Here is an 18497-nt window from a genome sequence, read left to right as displayed (position 1 = left end):
GAAGGGCCAAACTGCCTACTCCTATCTCTTATGTAGATGCAAGCAAAATATCAGTACAGTTGCGATATGCTGTGTTTAGTTTTTGACACCATGTAGGATAATGTGTAAAGCCACACAGAAACATTTTGACAAGGGATCGGGAGCCTGAAGCCCTAGAACATCCTCACGGAAGGATTAGATGTGATGGAATCACTAGGCAGTTACCGGAATTTAATCTGCAGTGGATTACAGGGGTACAAGGCTGCTCTCGGCCCTGCTGTTACATCTGTCAAGCACTACCGCTTATTTACAGAAATAAACGCAGATGTTAGTGACGAAAAGGCAGCTTCTATCTATTTACAAAAACTCTCCACCCACACAAGCAGCTTTCAGCTGTGTTCAGCTGACAGTTTTAGCAATCTCAATTCCGGTTTCATTGCAAACCACCAGGAGCCGAGTGTGCCTTCAGTAATAAACCCAACCATTTCCACTGAGCAGCGTTACAGGAGCTGCGGTGACAGGTTGTGCGGGTATATTGAAGCTGGCAGACCCCCCCCAAGAGGATTGGGGGGACATTCGGCAGGAGGAGGGGGGCAAAACAGAACCGATAACACACACGGTGTGTAGGGGACTGTGAAGCTGCAGTTTTTATACTGGTTGAGCAATGAGTGTGCAGGTAGCTGATAGCTGAGACACACACACTAGAGAGCAGTAGAGAGACGACTGTGTGTGTGTGTGAGAGAGAGAGACCCGGGACAACCATCCATCCACTCACTTCCCCCACTAAAGTATAGCAAAGAAGCAGCCAGCAAAAAAAGAAGGACGATGGCGGGGTCGGGGGAGAGGAGCTGCCAGCAGCCGCTGGAGGAGTGTCTGGAAGCGGCGGTGCAGGTGGCGCTGGGAGCCGGCCAGGTGAGAAAGTATCCAAAATCTGATAGGGGAGCGGCACGGGTCCGGAGCGGATCACCGGCTCTTAACCCAAGGCCGATCAGTAGGGCAGGAGATGCCGCCTGCCTTGGCTGGTTTATTTATTTATTAGTGGCACTTGGAGTCCTTCTGCTTCCTGTTGACTTGCTGGCGGATGGAGGTGACCAGTCGCCTCCTCCTTCTGCACCCGGGGTCTCTCTCTCGTTAACTTTACGTTGAAGGTCGACACCATCCAAAAATTGAAATAAAGCGCCAGTTCTGGCTTCTGGCCAATTTTCTGCCTGGTTGGATGTTTAATAAACATCTTGATTTTAAACACAAATAGCATGGTTTGTAGTAACCAACTGACAGGCCAAGAAATGGGGTGGGGAGTTTGTTGAAGGAATTGTAGGTACAGTGCAGCATACCATTGACATTTTGAATTCAGTAAAAATACTCTTGGGGTGTGTGTGTTCGTGATACTTCTGCAAATGGTAATGCAGTGTTATAAGATCTATAGCTGGCCTCCTGTTTGCATTTCCGTTAATATATTTGCAGAACATTCAAACACTTAAACAGGAAGGAGGCAGAGCTGCCTGCTGGAAGAAAAACTGGGTGGGACAAGGTGGTACAGATGATCTCAAACCAGGAACAAAGCTTGAGAGGTTCATGAATGTCAGCTAGACCTTGAGATTAAACTGCTGCCTTACACAAAATAGACATTATGCCCTGATAATTAAAATCACGCCAGTGACGGTTAAAACTGTTGCATAAATGCTCTTAATTAAAGTCTGAGAGACCATACATAGAGTACTGTGAACAGTTCTGGTCTCCATATTGTAAAAAGGATGTAGACGCACTGGAGAAGGTTGAAAAAAAGATTTACTAGGATGATACCAGAACTGAGAGGTTATACCTATCAGGAAAGACTGATCAGGCTGGGGCTCTTTTCTCTAGAAAAGAGAAGACTGAGGGTTGACCTGATAGAGGCCTTTAAGATTATGGTAGAGTTTGATAGGGTAGACGTAGAAAAATTGTTTCCACTTGTGGGGGAGTCCAAAACTAGAGGTCATAAATATAAGATAGTCACCAATAAATCCAATAGGGAATTCAGGAGAAACTTCTTTACCCAAAGAGTGGTAAGAATGTGGAACTCGCTAGCACAAGGATTGGTTGAGGCAAATAGTATAGATGCATTTAAGGGAAGGCTAGATAAACACATGAGGGAGAAAGGAATAGAAGGATATGCTGATAGATGAAGAGGGGAGGGAGGAGGCTCATGTGGAGCATAAACACCGACATAGACCAGTTGGGCCGAATGGCCTGATTCTGTGCTGTTAATTCTATGTAAGATTGTTTCATTGGGAGGCTAAAATTGTGTAGAGAATAATGGATACTTCTAAATGAATTCCACTGTCATCCGATCTAGAGATTCAGGTGGTGCTAATTGTTTTATTTCACATGATAATATGCTTATGGCAACAGGCACAGGGTGTGCTTACTTGTGGTACATTGTCAGACTCTGCATCTCCGATGCTGTCCAGGACCAAGACCCAACATTTTGTGGGTCCCAAGAGGTGCCGTTGGAAGCTTACAAACCACACGCCTGCCTCCGATTGGCCCTTTAACGGGCAGCTGAGAACTGGCAGCATGCTGCAGGAGTAAAATGGGCCCTCATAGGCCACACACCTCCACGTGAATATAAGTGTCTGAAAACCTGAGGGCCGATCTGTCCATTCTAAAATACTTGGAGTGAGACTTGTTCATTTTGGTTTAAAAATTGGAATCTTGATGCACCCGACTTTCAAAAGAACACAGGTGCTTTCAGTTTTTAAAACGGCAGACACTGGAAATCTGAAATAAAAATAGAAAATGCGCAGTCGGTCGGTCAGCACCTGAAAGAGAAAGATAACTTACATTTTGAGTGCAACCTGAAAGGTTAAGGTTTCAGATGGAAAGGTTCCACACCCGAAACATTAATCTTTCTTTCTTGTTCACATGCTGACTGACTTGATGAGCATTTTCTGTTTTCATTTCATGGGATTGTAATCTCCAGGTTGTTTTAGTCATATCTAAATCTTACAACAACTTTCATTTATATAGCACCTTTAATGTAGTAAAACGGCGCTTCACAGGAACGTTATCAAACAAAATTTACTGACATTTTCCTGATGTTGACAGGTCGGTGAGACATTTGAATCCTGAGCTTGAGATTTACTGTTTGATGTTATAGCAATGACAGATGTTTGTCTTGCCTACTTGCTTATGGGTGTTATTGTTTGTACACAGGCTACCGGTTTACATAGTGCCATAGGAAATGCCATGCAAACTTTCAATGTCTGTGTCATAGTTATTAATCCTTCAGCGCAAATGTCAACAAATGTTTATTGACGGGTTTTCTGACCGTTTTGGCGGCTATCAGTAATTTTAAAAATAGGCTAAAACCGGTGTTTCAGAACCCCCCTATAATGTATATTTTTGTAGAGCAGAATGAACACTGGGGAACGATTGCACAACTGCAATACATTCTCATGGTCGAAGTGACAGTTACAAACTCAGGTGTCAGATGTGGCTCAGTGGCTAGCACGCTCACCTCTGAGTCAGTAGGTTGTGGGTTCAAGACTCACTCCAGGGACCTGAGCACAAATTCTAGGTTGACACTCCAGCGCGGTGCTGAGGGAGGGCTGCACTGTCGGAGTTGCCGTCTTGTGGATGAGACGTCAAACCATGGCCCCGTCTGCCCCCTCAGGTGGACGTAAAAGATCCCATGGCACTATTTCGAAGAAGAGCAGGGGAGTTCTCCCCGGTGTCGTGGCTGATACTTATCCCTCAACCAACACCGTAAAAATCAGATTATCTGGTGATTATCACATTGCTGTTTGTGGGGCCTTGCTGTGTTCAAATTGGCTGCCGCGTTTCCTGCATTACAACGGTGACTATACTTCAAAAGTATTCATTGGCTGTAAAGCGCTTTGGGACGTCCTGAGGTTGTGAAGGCGCGAACTAAATGCAAGTTCTTTCTTCTTTCTTTTTCATCTGAACCCCCCCCCATGAGATTTTAAAAAGTAATTGCACTGTTAGTCTTTGTATATCGTGCAGTTGAAGACCTGCATGAAACCGTAGACTGTTATGCAGCATAGGTGGGGAGAGAGAGGGGGTGCAAATTCCCATCAATTTTTTTTTTGTCTTTCAATATGCCCCCTCTTTTTCCCCCCACTTCAAATCTCAGAATTGTCCCAGTGTTTTGCACTCCACAAACTTTCTAGTTTTTGGTTGTGCTTTTGTTATTCAGATTAAATAGATACAGGTTAGAATGCAGGAAGATGCCAAGTTAAATAATGTCTGAAACTAATTCATCTATATAAGCCTTGGATCTGGTGTGCTTCTGTAACACTTCAGATGTCATAGTTTAAAGTGTCAATAGTTCAAAATAAAGATCGAAAGCCTGTCACTTCCTTATGATTCGCTCTGACCTTTGGAGGGCAAATGAGGATTAACAATCAGCTTTAAATCTGCAAATGTCCCTTACCAACAATAATTAACCTCAGAATATGCACATTTACAGCAATTGGACCTTGTTGCCTGAAAGGAACAAAGTTCAATCTGGCTGCACTTCAGTCGTAGAATAATACATTACATGTTACGGCATAAAGCTCCTGTTAGAAAATGTGTAGCACTTGATTTACCTTCAACAATGTCAAGAGAGGTCTGCTAGTATCTCAAAAAAAACTTCAGACATGCTTTAAACTACAGAATGGTGTCTATTTAAAAAAAAATCTTGGCAAAGAATGCTTAACGTGCATTTTCCCCAACAATTTTTATCAACCCCTCATTCAGGTACAATTCCACGGGTACCAAATGCCCCCCAGTGACTGGTGTACACTGGTGCAGCAAGCAGTTAGGAAGGCAAATGGTATGTTGGCCTTCATTGCAAGAGCATTTGAGTACAGGAGCAAGGATGTCTTACTGCAGTTATACAGGACCTTGGTGAGACCACACCTGGAGTATTGTGTGCAGTTTTGGTCTCCTTACCTAAGAAAGGATATACTTGCCATAGAGGGAGTGCAGCAAAGCTTCACCAGACTGACTCTTGGGATGGCAGGACTGTCATATGAGGAGAGATTGGGTCGACTCGGCCTGTATTCACTCGAGTTTAGAAGAATGAGAAGGGATCTCATTGAAACATAAAATTCTGACAGGGCTAGACAGACTGGATGCAGGGAGGATGTTTCCCCTGGCTGGAGGGTCCAGAACGAGGGGTCACAGTCTCAGGATACGGGGTAGGACATTTAGGACTGAGATGAGGAGAAATTTCTTCACTCAGAGGGTGGTGAACCTGTGGAATTCTCTACCCCAGAAGGCTGTGGAAGCCAAGTCACTGAATATATTTAAGATGGAGCTAGATAGATTTCTAGACACAAAAGTCATCACGGGGTATGGGGAGAGAGCGGGAATATGGTATTGAGTTGGAGGATCAGCCGTGATCATATTGAATGGTGGAGCAGGCTCAAAGGGCCAAATGGCCTACTCCTGCTCCTATTTTCTATGTTTCTCCTGAATTCTCTATTGGATTTATTAGCGACTATTTTAGATTTATGGCCTCTAGTTTTGGACTCCCCCACAAGTGGAAACATTTTCTCCATGTCTACCCTATCAAACCCTATTTTATCTTAAAGACCCCTATCAGGTCTCCCCTCAGCCTTTTCTTTTCTAGAGAAAAGAGCCCCAGCCTGTTCAGCCTTTCCTGATAAGTGTAAGGAGTCTTACAACACCAGGTTATAGTCCAACAGCTTTATTTGAAAATCACAAGCTTTCGGAGATTATCTCCTTCGTCAGGAGGAAGTCTCCGAAAGCTTGTGATTTCAAATAAAGCTGTTGGACTATAACCTGGTGTTGTAAGACTACTTACATTTGTCCACCCCAGTCCATCACCGGCATCTCCACATCATGGCTACTTTCCTGATAAGGATATCCTTTCAGTTTTGGTATCACCCTTGTGAATCTTTTGTGCACCCTCTCCAATGCCTCTATATCCTTTCTATAATATGGAGACTAAAAATGTGCACAATACTCCAAGTGTGGCCTAACCAAGGTTCTATGCACATTTAACTGCCTTACCCCAAGAAAAAAAACACCAGCTGAGTAAGACTGCATACTCATCATGCCAGTAGAGAACAGTCTGCAGTTGGGTTGCTCCAGGTGGGCTCTCAGGCTGCTGTAAGCGCCTCCCCCAATTGAACTGATTGGGGTCATTCTGTTAATGTGTTATATATTGGTTGAGGAGAGAGGGGAGCATTTTTGACAGGTAACAAATGCATCTCTTAGTATTTATGAAGTGTAGTCACTGTTGTAATATAGGAAGGGTTTTGATAGAGTAAATAAGAAGGAACTGTTTCTGTTGGCAGGAGGTTTGGTAACCAGAGGACACAGATATAAGGTAATTGGTAAAAGAACTTAAGGGGAGATGAGAAGAATTTTTTTTATGCAGCGAGTTGTTAAGATCTGCAGTGCACTCCCTGAAAGGGCAATGGAAGCAGATTCAATAGTGACTTTCAAAAGGAAATTGGATAAATCCTTGAAAAGGAAAATCTTGCAGCACTACGAGGAAAGAGCAGGGCAGTGGGACTAATTGGATAGCTCTTTCAAAGAGCTTGCACAGGCATGATGGGCCGAATGGCCTCCTTCTGTGCTGTATGATTCTATAAAACATGGCAGCCAATTTGCATACAGCAAAATCCCACAAACAGCAATGTGATGATGACCAGATAACCTGTTTTGATGATGTTGGTTGAGGGATAAATATTGTCCAGGACACCAAGGAAACTCCCCTGCTCTTCGAAATCGTGCCATGGAATCTTTCACATCCACCTGAGATGGCAGACCAGGCCTCGGTTTAACATCTCATCAGCAAGATGGCACTCCCAACAGTGCAGCACTCCCTCAGTACTGGACTGGAGTGTTAGCCTAGATCTTGTAGTCAAGTCTCTGGAGTGGGACTTGAACTCACAAGCCATCTCACTCAGAGGCGAGAGTGCTACCCACTGAGCCACTGCTGACACCTGATGGAGGGTGCCTGGTGCCCATGAAAACATACACAGTATGAGAATCTTCAGAGGTGGTGGGGTGGGGGGGCTTTGTGTGGAGGGATAACAGGAGGAAAAATATAAAGGTAACTGATAAAGTGTCTACAGCAATGTTTATACAGACTTTATCTTTGTTCTAAGATAATCAGGGAAGCGTTAAGGAATGAAAAACGAGTGCAAACAAAATCCTCAGCAGCAGACCTTGTAACTGAAACAGATCAGATCGTTGAAAATCTAATCATCTCTACTCTAAAGAAAAAGTTTCCTTCACACAGGTGGGTGGTTTTGAATGGCAGCTATGGGCTCAACAAATGTTTATAATTTAACCTCTTTTTCACCCTTCCCCATTTTACAGGCCAATCATTAGTCTTACCAATGAAGAATGAGCATGCACTGGCCAAGAGGACACCTTTACCAATGGAAATAAATGGTCAGACCACCTACTCCCACCTCTGTAACATCACCCGTCTCCGCCCCTGCCTCAGCTCATCTGCTGAAACCCTCATCCATGGCTTTGTTACCTTCAGACTGGACTATTCCAGTGCTCTCCTGGCTGGCCTCCCATCTTCAACCCTCCATAAACTTCAGCTCATCCAAAACTCTGTTGCCCGTATCCTAACTCGCACCAAGTCCCGTTCTCCCATCATCCCTGTACTCGCTGACCTACATTGGCTCCCGGTCCGGGAACGCTTCGATTTTAAAATTCTTATCCATGTTTTCAAATCCCTCAGTTGCCTTGCCCTTCCCTATCTCTGTAACCTCCTCCAGCCCTACAACTCTCCGAGATCTCTGCGCTCCTCCAATTCTTGCCTCTTGCGCATCTCTGATTTTAATCGCTCCACCATTGGCTGCCGTGCTTTCAGCTGCCTAGGCCCTAAGCTCTGGAATTCCCTCCATAAGCCTCTCCGACTCTCTACGTCTCTCCTCCTTTAAGACACTCCTTAAAACCTACCTCTTTGACCAAGCACCTGTCCTAATACCTTCTTATGTAGCTTGGTGTCAAATTTTGTTTGATAATGTTCCTGTGAAGTGCCTTGAGTCTTTTTACTATGTTAAAGGTGCTATATAAATGCAAGTTGTAGTTGTTGTTGGAAGTAAGTGGTCAATAAACTTTAAAATAGCTGAGATAGTTTACTAAGATTTAAATGCTGTGCCACATTTTTTTAGCCTCCTTCCCATACATAATAGTCGTAACTCCGATGAACTGGAAGTCTAAAAAGAATAGGTGGAAACAAGTTATCTGAGGGGATTGCAATTTAAGGTGTTTTACTTTGTAAAAATGCAGTTGATGGCAAATGCGACATTCGCTCCCTGTCAGATATGATTAGGAACATTCAGCGGGCCGACCTGCATTTTTCAGGCAACGGGGAGAACCACTTTTTTTTATGGGTCCTGGGAACAGGCCCCAGATTTGGCAGCTCTACTTCTGTCCCAATGTTTGATGAAGAACAGTGTCAAATGGAAAAGTAAATGGGGGAAGAGTGGCGATGGGAGAGCAGAGCAAAGTAAAAGTGCCTTTTGGCAGTTTGGTGCAGCCTGATGTTGGATTCAACAAATTGACATTGAAGTGACCACAATCCCAAGTCAGTGGGGAGTGGTTTTGTTGGTGCAGGACAGGGGGGTGAACACCTACCTCATCAGCTTGGACCAGGAGAAGACCTTTGACAGAATATCCCACACGTACGTGATGGACGTGCTCTCCAAAATGGGATTTGGGGAGGGAATCTGCGTTTGGATCTGACTGCTCTATGCGGACATCTATAGCGGAGTACTAATCAACACTTGGGAGTCGGAGAGCTTTCCGATCAGGTCTGGAGTCAGGCAGGGCTGTCCTCTCTCTGCGGTCTTGTTTGTAGAAACATAGAAAATAGGAGCAGGAGTGGGCCATTCGGCCCTTCGAGCCTGCTCCGCAATTCAGTATGATCATGGCTGATCTTCTATCTCAATACCATATTCCTGCTCTCTCCCCATACCCCTTGATGCCTTTTGTGTCTAGAAATCTATCCAGCTCCTTCTTAAATATATACAGTGACTTGGCCTCCACAGCCTTCTGTGCTAGAGAATTCCACAGGTTCACCACCCTCTGAGTGAAGAAATTTCTCCTCATCTTAGTCCTAAATGTCCTACCCCGTATCCTGAGACTGTGACCCCTCGTTCTGGAACCCCCTGCCAGGGGAAACATCCTCCCTGCATCCAGTCTGTCTAGCCCTGTCAGAATTTTATGTTTCAATGAGATCCCCTCTCATTCTTCTAAACTCGAGTGGATACAGGCCGGGTCGACCCAATCTCTCCTCATAGGACAGTCCTGCCGTCCCAGGGATCAAGCCCTGCCATCCCAGGAATTGTGTGTTGTATCAAGCTGATTGCTGCATCCAGCAGGTATTGGGGGTGACGATCCCAGGCAGCGGAGACTCCCAGGTTAAAGCTGTCACTGTCTTTTTGCTCCAATCAGTGGTCGGTCCACAGGCTGATGGGCATCTGCAACCGGTTCATGCTGGCCTCGGGGGGCCAGAGTGAACGGCGGTAAAAGCGAGGCCATATTTTTTGGCAGGTCATTTGTGCCCTTCACTGTCAGGTCCGACTACCTGAAGGTGCTGGGGATTTGGTTCAGGGGGCCCCAGGCCTGCACCAAGAACTGGGAGGAACAGGTTGCCAAGGCCCAACAGAACCTTGGTATGTGCTGGGGGCAGGGGCAGGGGGGGGGAACGCTCCCTCACCATGGCCGGCAGAAACCTGGTGATAAGGTGTGAGGTGCTCGCGGTGTTGCTCCATTTGGCCCAGGTCTGGCCCATTCCCCGCCGCTCGGACCTCCAGTAAAAGTGGAAGATGGCTTAAGTTGGACCGTGTCCGCAGGGTCACCACGAACAAGCCCACAGACAAAAGGGGTGAAGGGCGTACCCGTGCCGCCCTGATCCTGACGGCCACCTTTGTGTATGGCTGCCTCAGGAAGTGTGTAGATCCCCAGTACGCAAACACCAAGTGTCACTACGTGCTGAGTTTCTACTTCTGCACCACACTGAGAAGGTTGGGTGTGGCCAAGCTGGCCAAGCAGACGCAGGACATCCTGTCCAGCTAGAACGTACCCCACCACCTGTCCCAGGTGGAGAAGTTCCTGAAGAGGAACCCTTTTGACCTCAAGGCTGTCAGACAGTGGTCGGCACGGAACGTTCTGAGGGTCCTGCAGGGAAGGGAGAGGGTGGATCCGATCGGGCAGTTCCCTGACCAGACTGTCGAAGCCATTTGGCAGAAAGTCTCGTTGCCAGAACTGACCAACAGGCACCAGGATGTAGCTTGGATGGTGGTGAGAAAGGCCTTCCCAGTGCGGTCTTTCCAGCACGCATGGAATCTTAGCGCCACCACGAGCTGCCTTCGAGGCTCCAACGGGGTCGAGACGATCGTCCATCTCCTGGTGGACTGCCCCTTTGCGCAGAAGGTGTAGAGAGAGATGCGTTGGTGTCTGTCCTGGTTCATCCCCAACGGCTCGGTAACACAGGACGCTGTGCTCTACGGGCTGTTCCCCGGGACACACACACCTGCTGCTGGAAGACCATGAACTTGGTGACGGAGGCCCTTTGGTCCGCCCGAAACCTGCTGGTTTTCCAGCTGAAAGAGCTGTTCACGACTGGCATACTCCAAGGTCCAGGAGTACGTGCTGCGGAACGCACTGAAGCGAGGTGCAGCCTTCACAAAGGCTCTATGGGGAAAGGCCACCGTGTAAGGCCATCCCACCTTGTATTGTACAGCATGTATTAGAAGCTATGTACTGAACATAAGAACATAAGAAATAGGAGCAAGAGTAGGCCAACCGGCCCCTCGAGCCTGCTCCGCCATTCAATAAGATCATGGCTGATCTTCTACCTCATTTTCCTGAACTATCCCCATATCCCTTGATACCTTTAATATCTAGAAATCTATCGATCTCTGTTTTGAATGTACTCAATGACTGAGCCTCCACAGCCCTCTGGGGTAGAGAATTCCAAAGATTCATCACCATCTGAGTGAAGAAATTTCTCCTCATCTCAGTCCTAAATGGCCCACCCTTTATTCTGAGACTGTGACCCCTGGTTCTAGATTCCCCAGCCAGGGGAAACATCCTCCCTGCATCTACCCTGTCGAGCCCTGTATGAATTTTGTATGTTTCAATGAGATCACCTCTCATTCTTCTAAACTCTAGAGAATACAGGCCCAGTCTACTCAATCTCTACTCATACGACAATCCCACCAACCCAGGAATCAGTCTGGCGCACATTTGTTGCACTCCCTCTATGGCAAGTATATCCTTTCTTAGGTAAGGAGACCAAAATTGTACACAATTCTCCAGGTGCGGTCTCACCAAGGCCCTATATAATTGCAGTAAGACATCTTTACTCCTGTACTCAAATCCTCTTGTAATAAAGGCCAACATACCATTTGCCTTCCTAATTGCTTGCTGCACAGGCATCTTAGCTTTCAGTGACTCATGTACAAGGACACCCAGGTCCTTTTGAACATCAACATTTCCCAATCTCTTATTATTTAAAAAATACTCTGCTTTTCTGTTTGTCCTATCAAAGTGCATAACTTCACATTTTTCCACATTATATTCCATCTGCCATGTTCTTGCCCACTCACTTAGCCTGTCTATATCCCCTTGAAGCCTCTTTGCATCCTCCTCACAACTCACATTCCCACCTAGTTTTTTGTGATCAGCAAACTTGGAAATATTACATTTGGTCCCCTCATCCAAATCATTGATGTAGATTGTGAATAGCTGGGGTCCAAGCACCGATCCCTGCGGTATCCCACTAGTTACCGCCTGCCAACCTGAAGAAGACTTGTTTATTCCTACTCTCTGTTTTCTGCCAATTCTCAATCCATGCCAGTATATTACCCCCAATTCCATTTGCTCCAACTTTGTTCACCAACCTCATGTGTGGGACGTTATCAAAAGCCTTCTGAAAATCCAAATACACCACATCCACTGGTTCCCCCTTATCAATTCTACTTGTTACATCCTCAAAGAACTCCAATAGGTTTGTCAAACATGATTTCCCTTTCATAAATCCATGTTGACTCTGCCAAATCCTATTATTATTTTCTAAGTGCCCTGTTATCACATCCTTTATAATAGATTCTGTGTTTTGAATTGCAACGATGGGATCGGAGTGTGTACGATCTGTATTGTTTTGAACTGTATTGCCTGGAATTGTGTTTTTTTACATTGAACTTTATCTTTAAATTTAATGAAATAAAATTTATTTCGGAAAAAAAAAGGTTTAGTTAGTGGCATTGTGCTATCATCACACTGTAGAATTGGGAAGGAAGTTAAATGTTGTGTTTATAGAGTCATAGAGTCATAGAGTTATACAGCACGGATAGAGGCCCTTCGGCCCATCGTGTCCGCGCCGGCCATCAAGCCCTGTCTACTCTAATCCCATATTCCAGCATTTGGTCCGTAGCCTTGTATGCTATGGCATTTCAAGTGCTCATCCAAATGCTTCTTGAATGTTGAGGGTTCCTGCCTCCACAACCCTTTCAGGCAGTGAGTTCCAGACTCCAACCACCCTCTGGGTGAAAAAGTTCTTTCTCAAATCCCCTCTAAACCTCCCGCCTTTTACCTTGAATCTATGTCCCCTTGTTATAGAACCCTCAACGAAGGAAAAAAGCTCCTTAGTATCCATCCTATCTGTGCCCCTCATAATTTTGTACACCTCAATCATGTCCCCCCTCAGCCTCCTCTGCTCCAAGGAAAACAAACCCAATCTTCCCAGTCTCTCTTCATAGCTGAAGCGCTCCAGCCCTGGTAACATCCTGGTGAATCTCCTCTGCACCCTCTCCAAAGCGATCACATCCTTCCTGTAGTGTGGCGACCAGAACTGCACACAGTACTCCAGCTGTGGCCTAACCAGTGTTTTATACAGCTCCATCATAACCTCCTTGCTCTTATATTCTATGCCTCGGCTAATAAAGGCAAGTATCCCATATGCCTTCTTTACCACCTTATCTACCTGTTCCGCCGCCTTCAGGCATCTGTGAACTTGCACACCAAGATCCCTCTGACCCTCTGTCTTGCCTAGGGTCCTCCCATACATTGTGTATTCCCTTGCCTTGTTAGTCCCTCCAAAGTGCATCACCTCGCACTTTTCCGGGTTAAATTCCATTTGCCACTGTTCCGCCCATCTGACCAACCCATCTATATCGTCCTGCAGACTGAGGCTATCCTCCTCGCTATTTACCACCCTACCAATTTTTGTATCATCAGCGAACTTACTGATCATACCTTTTACATTCATATCCAAGTCATTAATGTAGACCGCAAACAGCAAGGGACCCAGCACCGATACCTGTGGTACCCCACTGGCCACAGGCTTCCAGTCACAAAAACAACCTTCGACCATCACCCTCTGCCTTCTGCCACTAAGCCAGTTTTGTATCCAAAGTGCCAAGGCACCCTGGATTCCATGGGCTCGTACCTTCTTGACCATTCTCCTGTGGGGGACTTTATCGAAGGCCTTACTGAAATCCATGTATACCACATCCACTGCGTTACCCTCATCCACACGCCTAGTCACCCCCTCAAAAAATTCAATCAAATTAGTCAGACATGATCTTCCCTTGACAAAGCCATGTTGACTATCCCTGATTAATCCTTGCTTCTCCAAGTGGAGACTAATTTTGTCCTTCAGAATTTTTTCCAATAATTTTCCTACCACTGATGTTAGGCTCACTGGCCTGTAGTTCCCCGGTTTTTCCCTACTCCCCTTCTTGAATAATGGTATTACATTAGCGGTTCTCCAGTCCTCTGGCACATCCCCTGTGGCCAGAGAGGTTCTGAATATATGTGTTGGAGCCCCCGCAATCTCCTCCTTTGCCTCACACAGTAGCTTGGGATACATTTCATCCGGGCCTGGGGATTTATCCATTTTTAGACCTGCTAAAACCGCCAATACCTCCTCCCGCTCGATGTTAATATGTTCGAGTATATCACAGTCCCCCTGCCGTATTTCTATGTCTACATCGTCCTTCTCCATAGTGAAAACAGATGCAAAAAATTCATTTAGAACCCCTCCTACATCTGCCGGCTCCACACACACATTGCCATTTTTGTCCCTAATGGGCCCTATTTTTTCCCTAGTCATCCTCTTACCCTTAATATACTTATAAAACATCTTAGGATTTTCCTTTATTTTGCTCGCCAGTGTTATTTCATGGCCCCTCCTTGATCTCCTAATTTCTTTTTTAAGTATCCCCCTGCACTTTTTGTACTCCTCTCGGGCTTCCTCCGTCTTTAGCCTTTTGTATCTGCCAAAAGCCCTCCTTTTTTTCCTAATCCATTCTCGTATATCCCCTGACATCCAAGTTTCCCTGGAGTTCTTGGAACCACCCTTGACCTTTACGGGAACATGTTGCCATTGTATGGTCTCAATCTCCCTTCTGAAAGACTCCCATTGCTCCGATGCGGATTTTCCTACAAGCAGCTGATCCCAGTCCATTTTGGCCAGATCCTGCCTTATCCTATTAAAATCGGCCTTCCCCCAATTTAGAACCTTTATTTCCGGCCCCTCCCTATCCTTTTCCATGACCACCTTAAATCTCACCGAATTATGGTCACCGTCACCAAAGTGCTCACCTACTAGCACTTCTTCCACTTGGCCGGCCACATTCCCTAGAATTAGGTCCAGTACCGCCCCCTCTCTTGTAGGACTTTCTACATGCTGGCTCAAAAAGCTCTCCTGGATGCACGTTAAGAATTTTGTACCCTCTAAGCCTTTTACACTCTGAGTATCCCAGTTAATATTGGGGAAGTTGAAATCCCCCACTATTATTACCTATATTACAGTGCTGCCTACAAACCCATGTAATATATAAATGAGGCAGTGCTACTGTTTCTGGGGGCATTAAGACCTACCTCACAAGCTGGGCTTTCAAGAGGCCACTGACAGCAAACTTAAATAGCAGCCTCTGGTGGCAGAAGCTGCCACTAGCCACCATTTTTCTGGCTACTGCAGGCCTGAGCTATCATCCCATTTGTACAGGCCTGCAATGCATTTAAAAAAAACAATGGTGCTTACCTGTATCGAGCTTCCCCCAACATGGAGATTAGGCTCACAACCAGATATGTAAAATTGTGAATGTAACTTTTGAGCAGGGCCCCGTGCAGTTACTCCTGGCGCTCTGAATCAGACCCACAAAGTAAACAGAACGACTACGTGAGCCTTACCATTCTGTGGGAACCACCTCTCTCGACTCCTCCACTGTCTCTCATTTGTAGCACTGCTTGTCCGATGAGCAAAAATTTCCTCCAATTAAATATTGAGAAGACCGAAGCCATTGTCTTTGGTCCCCACCGCAAACTCCATCCCTCTCCCTGGCCAGACCATTCGCAGCCTATGACCCTGTGATGAGCTTCCAACCACATATCCTCTCCATCACCAAGACCGTCTACTTCTACCTCCATAACTTCTCCCATTTCTGCCCCTGCCTCAGCTCATGGGCTGCTGAAACCCTCATCCATACCTCTAGATTTGACTATTCCAATGCTCTCCTGGCTGGCCTCCCATCTTCCACGCTCCATAAACTTAAGCTCATCCAAAACTCTGCTGCCCGTATCCTAACTCGCACCAAGTCCCGTTCTCCTATCCACCCCGTGCTCGCTGACCTACATTGGCTCCTAGTCTGGGAACGCCTCGATTTTAAGATTCTCATCCTTGTTTTCCAATTCCTCCGTGGCCTTGCCCCTTGCCATCTCTGAAACCTCGTCCAGCCCTACAACCCCCAGATCTCTGCTCTCCTCCAATTCTTGCCTCTTGCATCCCCGATTTTAATCGCTCCACCGCTGGCGGCCGTGTCTTCAGCTGCTTAGTGCCTAAGCTCTGGAATTCCCTCCCTAAGCCCCTCCGCCTCTCTACCTCTCTCTCCTCCTTTAAGATGCTCCTTAAAACCTACATCTTTGATCAAGCTTTTGATCACCTGTCCTAATATCTCCTTATGTGGCTCGGTGTCAAACTTTGATTGATAACGCTCCTGTGAAGCACCTTGGGACATTTTACTACGTTAAAGGCGCTGTATAAATGCAAGTTGTTGTTGTCGTTGGGCAGTAATATTGCGATGTTCTGTTCTTGTTTACCCTTTGAGAAACCGTAGATGTCGGTCGTGATCAGACTGGAGTTTGTGGATCAAGTGAAACTCACTGTTCCAATCGTGTATGTTGAATAACAATTGGTATTTATTTCTTAAAAGGAAATTGGATCCCAAACCGTGCTCCTTTAGCATAATTGGAAGTAAACAAAATTGTCTGAGTGGTGTAGGGCAAGTTTGCACCCACAATTCCCCAGGCAATTGATACCTAACAGAGACGATTAATAGACACTTCTGCTAGGAGGAACAAAATATTATGGGGGGGGGGCCTAAGAGAACAGTGACCACTGTACCTCCTAAATGTCCAGTTTCAAAGCAGCACCAACCATTCTTATTCTGAGAATAAGGAGGGGAAAGAAAACAAAACAGTGTCTTAGTGGGTAAAAACGTTACTGATAGGCATGTTCCTGAGCCATTCAGAGAAAATCCCAGGTTTAAGTTGCAGCCTGTGTCAAGTTATCTGATCTTTGCCGGAACAGTAATTGGAGTGCGTCATTTGGCCTCAGTTCCCTGGGCTGGGTAGAGAAAATCAGCTAAGGTTTCCGTTGTTGATTGCTATCAGTGACCCCTGCTGAAAAATGTTTGAGTGTGAGAGCAGGGTTGGCCATGCCTGAGATGTCCTTCAGGTTTTATAGCCTCCTATCACTCATTGTATAGGCCCACACGTGAAGAATAACCACGCGGTTAAGTTATCAGACGGCTGCCATATCCCAGCAGGACTCAGCATCTCCAGGAAAGGAACAAAGAAAATTTATGGAAATAAAAGTTTGGTAAAAAGCCAAAACTAGTCAGTTTTAGAATATTGGACCCTGCGGTATGCAGAATGAATCCAAGGTAAATGCTAACTTGAATCAGGGAATTTCAGTTTTTGGATTCAGTCAAAACTCTTCTCCTTAAATGGTGGTGCTATATTTGGATTTGAGTTTGACTGGGCTTGAATCCAAATGATTGCTTTCTAAGTAATAGCCTTGCTTCGTAGTAACTCCAGCTACAGTATATCACTAAACTCCCACGTTTTTCTGAATCTGTTCATGATTATTTCAAATGGTTTGTTGGGCACTGCAATTGGCTTCGTGTCAACTAACAAGATCTTATTCTGGGACGATAGTATTTTACTGCTCAACGTAACGCTGTTTTTCTTTTGTTGCTGGGACGTGGTTGACATTGGCAAGGTTACGTTTATTGCCCACCGCTAACTGTCCTGAATTTTACAACTGAGCGGCCTGCTAGGTCACTGCAGAGGGCATTGAGATTAAACTCCTTGAAGGGCGTTAGTGAACCAGTTTGTTTTTTATGACAACCTGGAAGCTTTCATGGTGATTTATTCTGCTCCTGGGCTACAAATGACTAATTTTATTGAATTCATTTACACAACTTATCATGGTGGGATTTGAACTCTCGATCTCTGGGTTGCTTCTCTAGTATAAAATGGATCAAAGGCAAGTCAGTGAAGTTGAGGCACAGATCAGCCATGATCTAATTGAATGGCAAAACAGGCTCGAAGGGCTGAAAAGGCTATTCCCGCTCCTATGACCGCTATACTTAAAGTCCCTACTGTCCTATCTGAATGTGAAAAAAAATTGTTTAAATTTGTTTGGTGTAAAAATGAAGGAATTCTGTTGCTGTTTGCAGTACATTTAATGAAAGCTGTGTATTTTGATCAGTGGTTGACCCGGAGATGACCTGGTTTTTGAGACTAAATGAGCAAGTTGACAAAAATGATATTGGACAAATTTGTTTAATGAAATATTGTGTTTCTGTATGTTTGTGTTTCCATAAATGAAGCTCTCCTCAAGGGGAATGAGCCTTCACTGTGGTGCTCCGGACTCATCATTGTGATCTAACAATTTACAAGTTCTGACTAAAGAGGGCACATTGAATAATCAATTTTCTTTCTGCCCCAGTATCTTTATTTGGAATCTGTTCAGTATCTCTCCACTGCAGTGAGGCATCTCTTTCATTATTTAAAGCCAGTGTATGTTATAAAACATTCAGTAATACGAAGAAAACACAATTAGAAAGTTGTGTTTATAATTAAACTTTCTCTAGGCGTTATCAGCATTTTTACGTCCAAGTTCTAAAAACACTTACAGATTTTTAAAATCTTTCTTTGACTAGTTTTTAGACTCTCCTTTTCCTCTACCTAACCCCCTCCCCAGGCCATGCATTGCCCATAGTCCTTTGACCATGGGATTCTGCAATTGAAAACGTGGCTGTGACTTTGTGATAACCTTAATGAGAAAGAAAAACTACTTCCCCCTTCTCAAGTCATCCTCAGCTCTGTATCTTCATCTCGGACTCGAGTGGTGAAGAAGAAATCTGTATCCTTGTATGGCGCACTGTTGCTACACCAATATATATACAACCATAAAAGACACTTGTATGTTGAGAGGGGGAGCTTGCAAAAATTGT

At 45.3% G+C, this 18497-nt stretch overlaps 1 protein-coding gene across 1 annotated transcript in view; it reads left to right on the top strand.

Annotated features, from left to right (window-relative positions):
* The first annotated feature begins 471 nt into the window (after positions 1 to 471).
* LOC137310505 (inositol monophosphatase 2-like) overlaps positions 472 to 18497 on the top strand; it is a 34858-nt gene continuing 16832 nt past the window's right edge. The window contains exons 1-2 of the mRNA XM_067978255.1: positions 472 to 891; positions 7110 to 7243. Of these exons, the coding sequence (XP_067834356.1) occupies positions 805 to 891; positions 7110 to 7243 (221 nt within the window). The 5' untranslated portion in view covers positions 472 to 804. The remainder of the gene's footprint in view (positions 892 to 7109; positions 7244 to 18497) is intronic.

Source organism: Heptranchias perlo, chromosome 3, assembly GCF_035084215.1.
Source record: "Heptranchias perlo isolate sHepPer1 chromosome 3, sHepPer1.hap1, whole genome shotgun sequence".
NCBI lineage: Eukaryota > Metazoa > Chordata > Chondrichthyes > Hexanchiformes > Hexanchidae > Heptranchias > Heptranchias perlo.
Note: the sequence above shows the minus strand (reverse complement) of the source record. Positions and strands in the feature narration are given on the sequence as shown.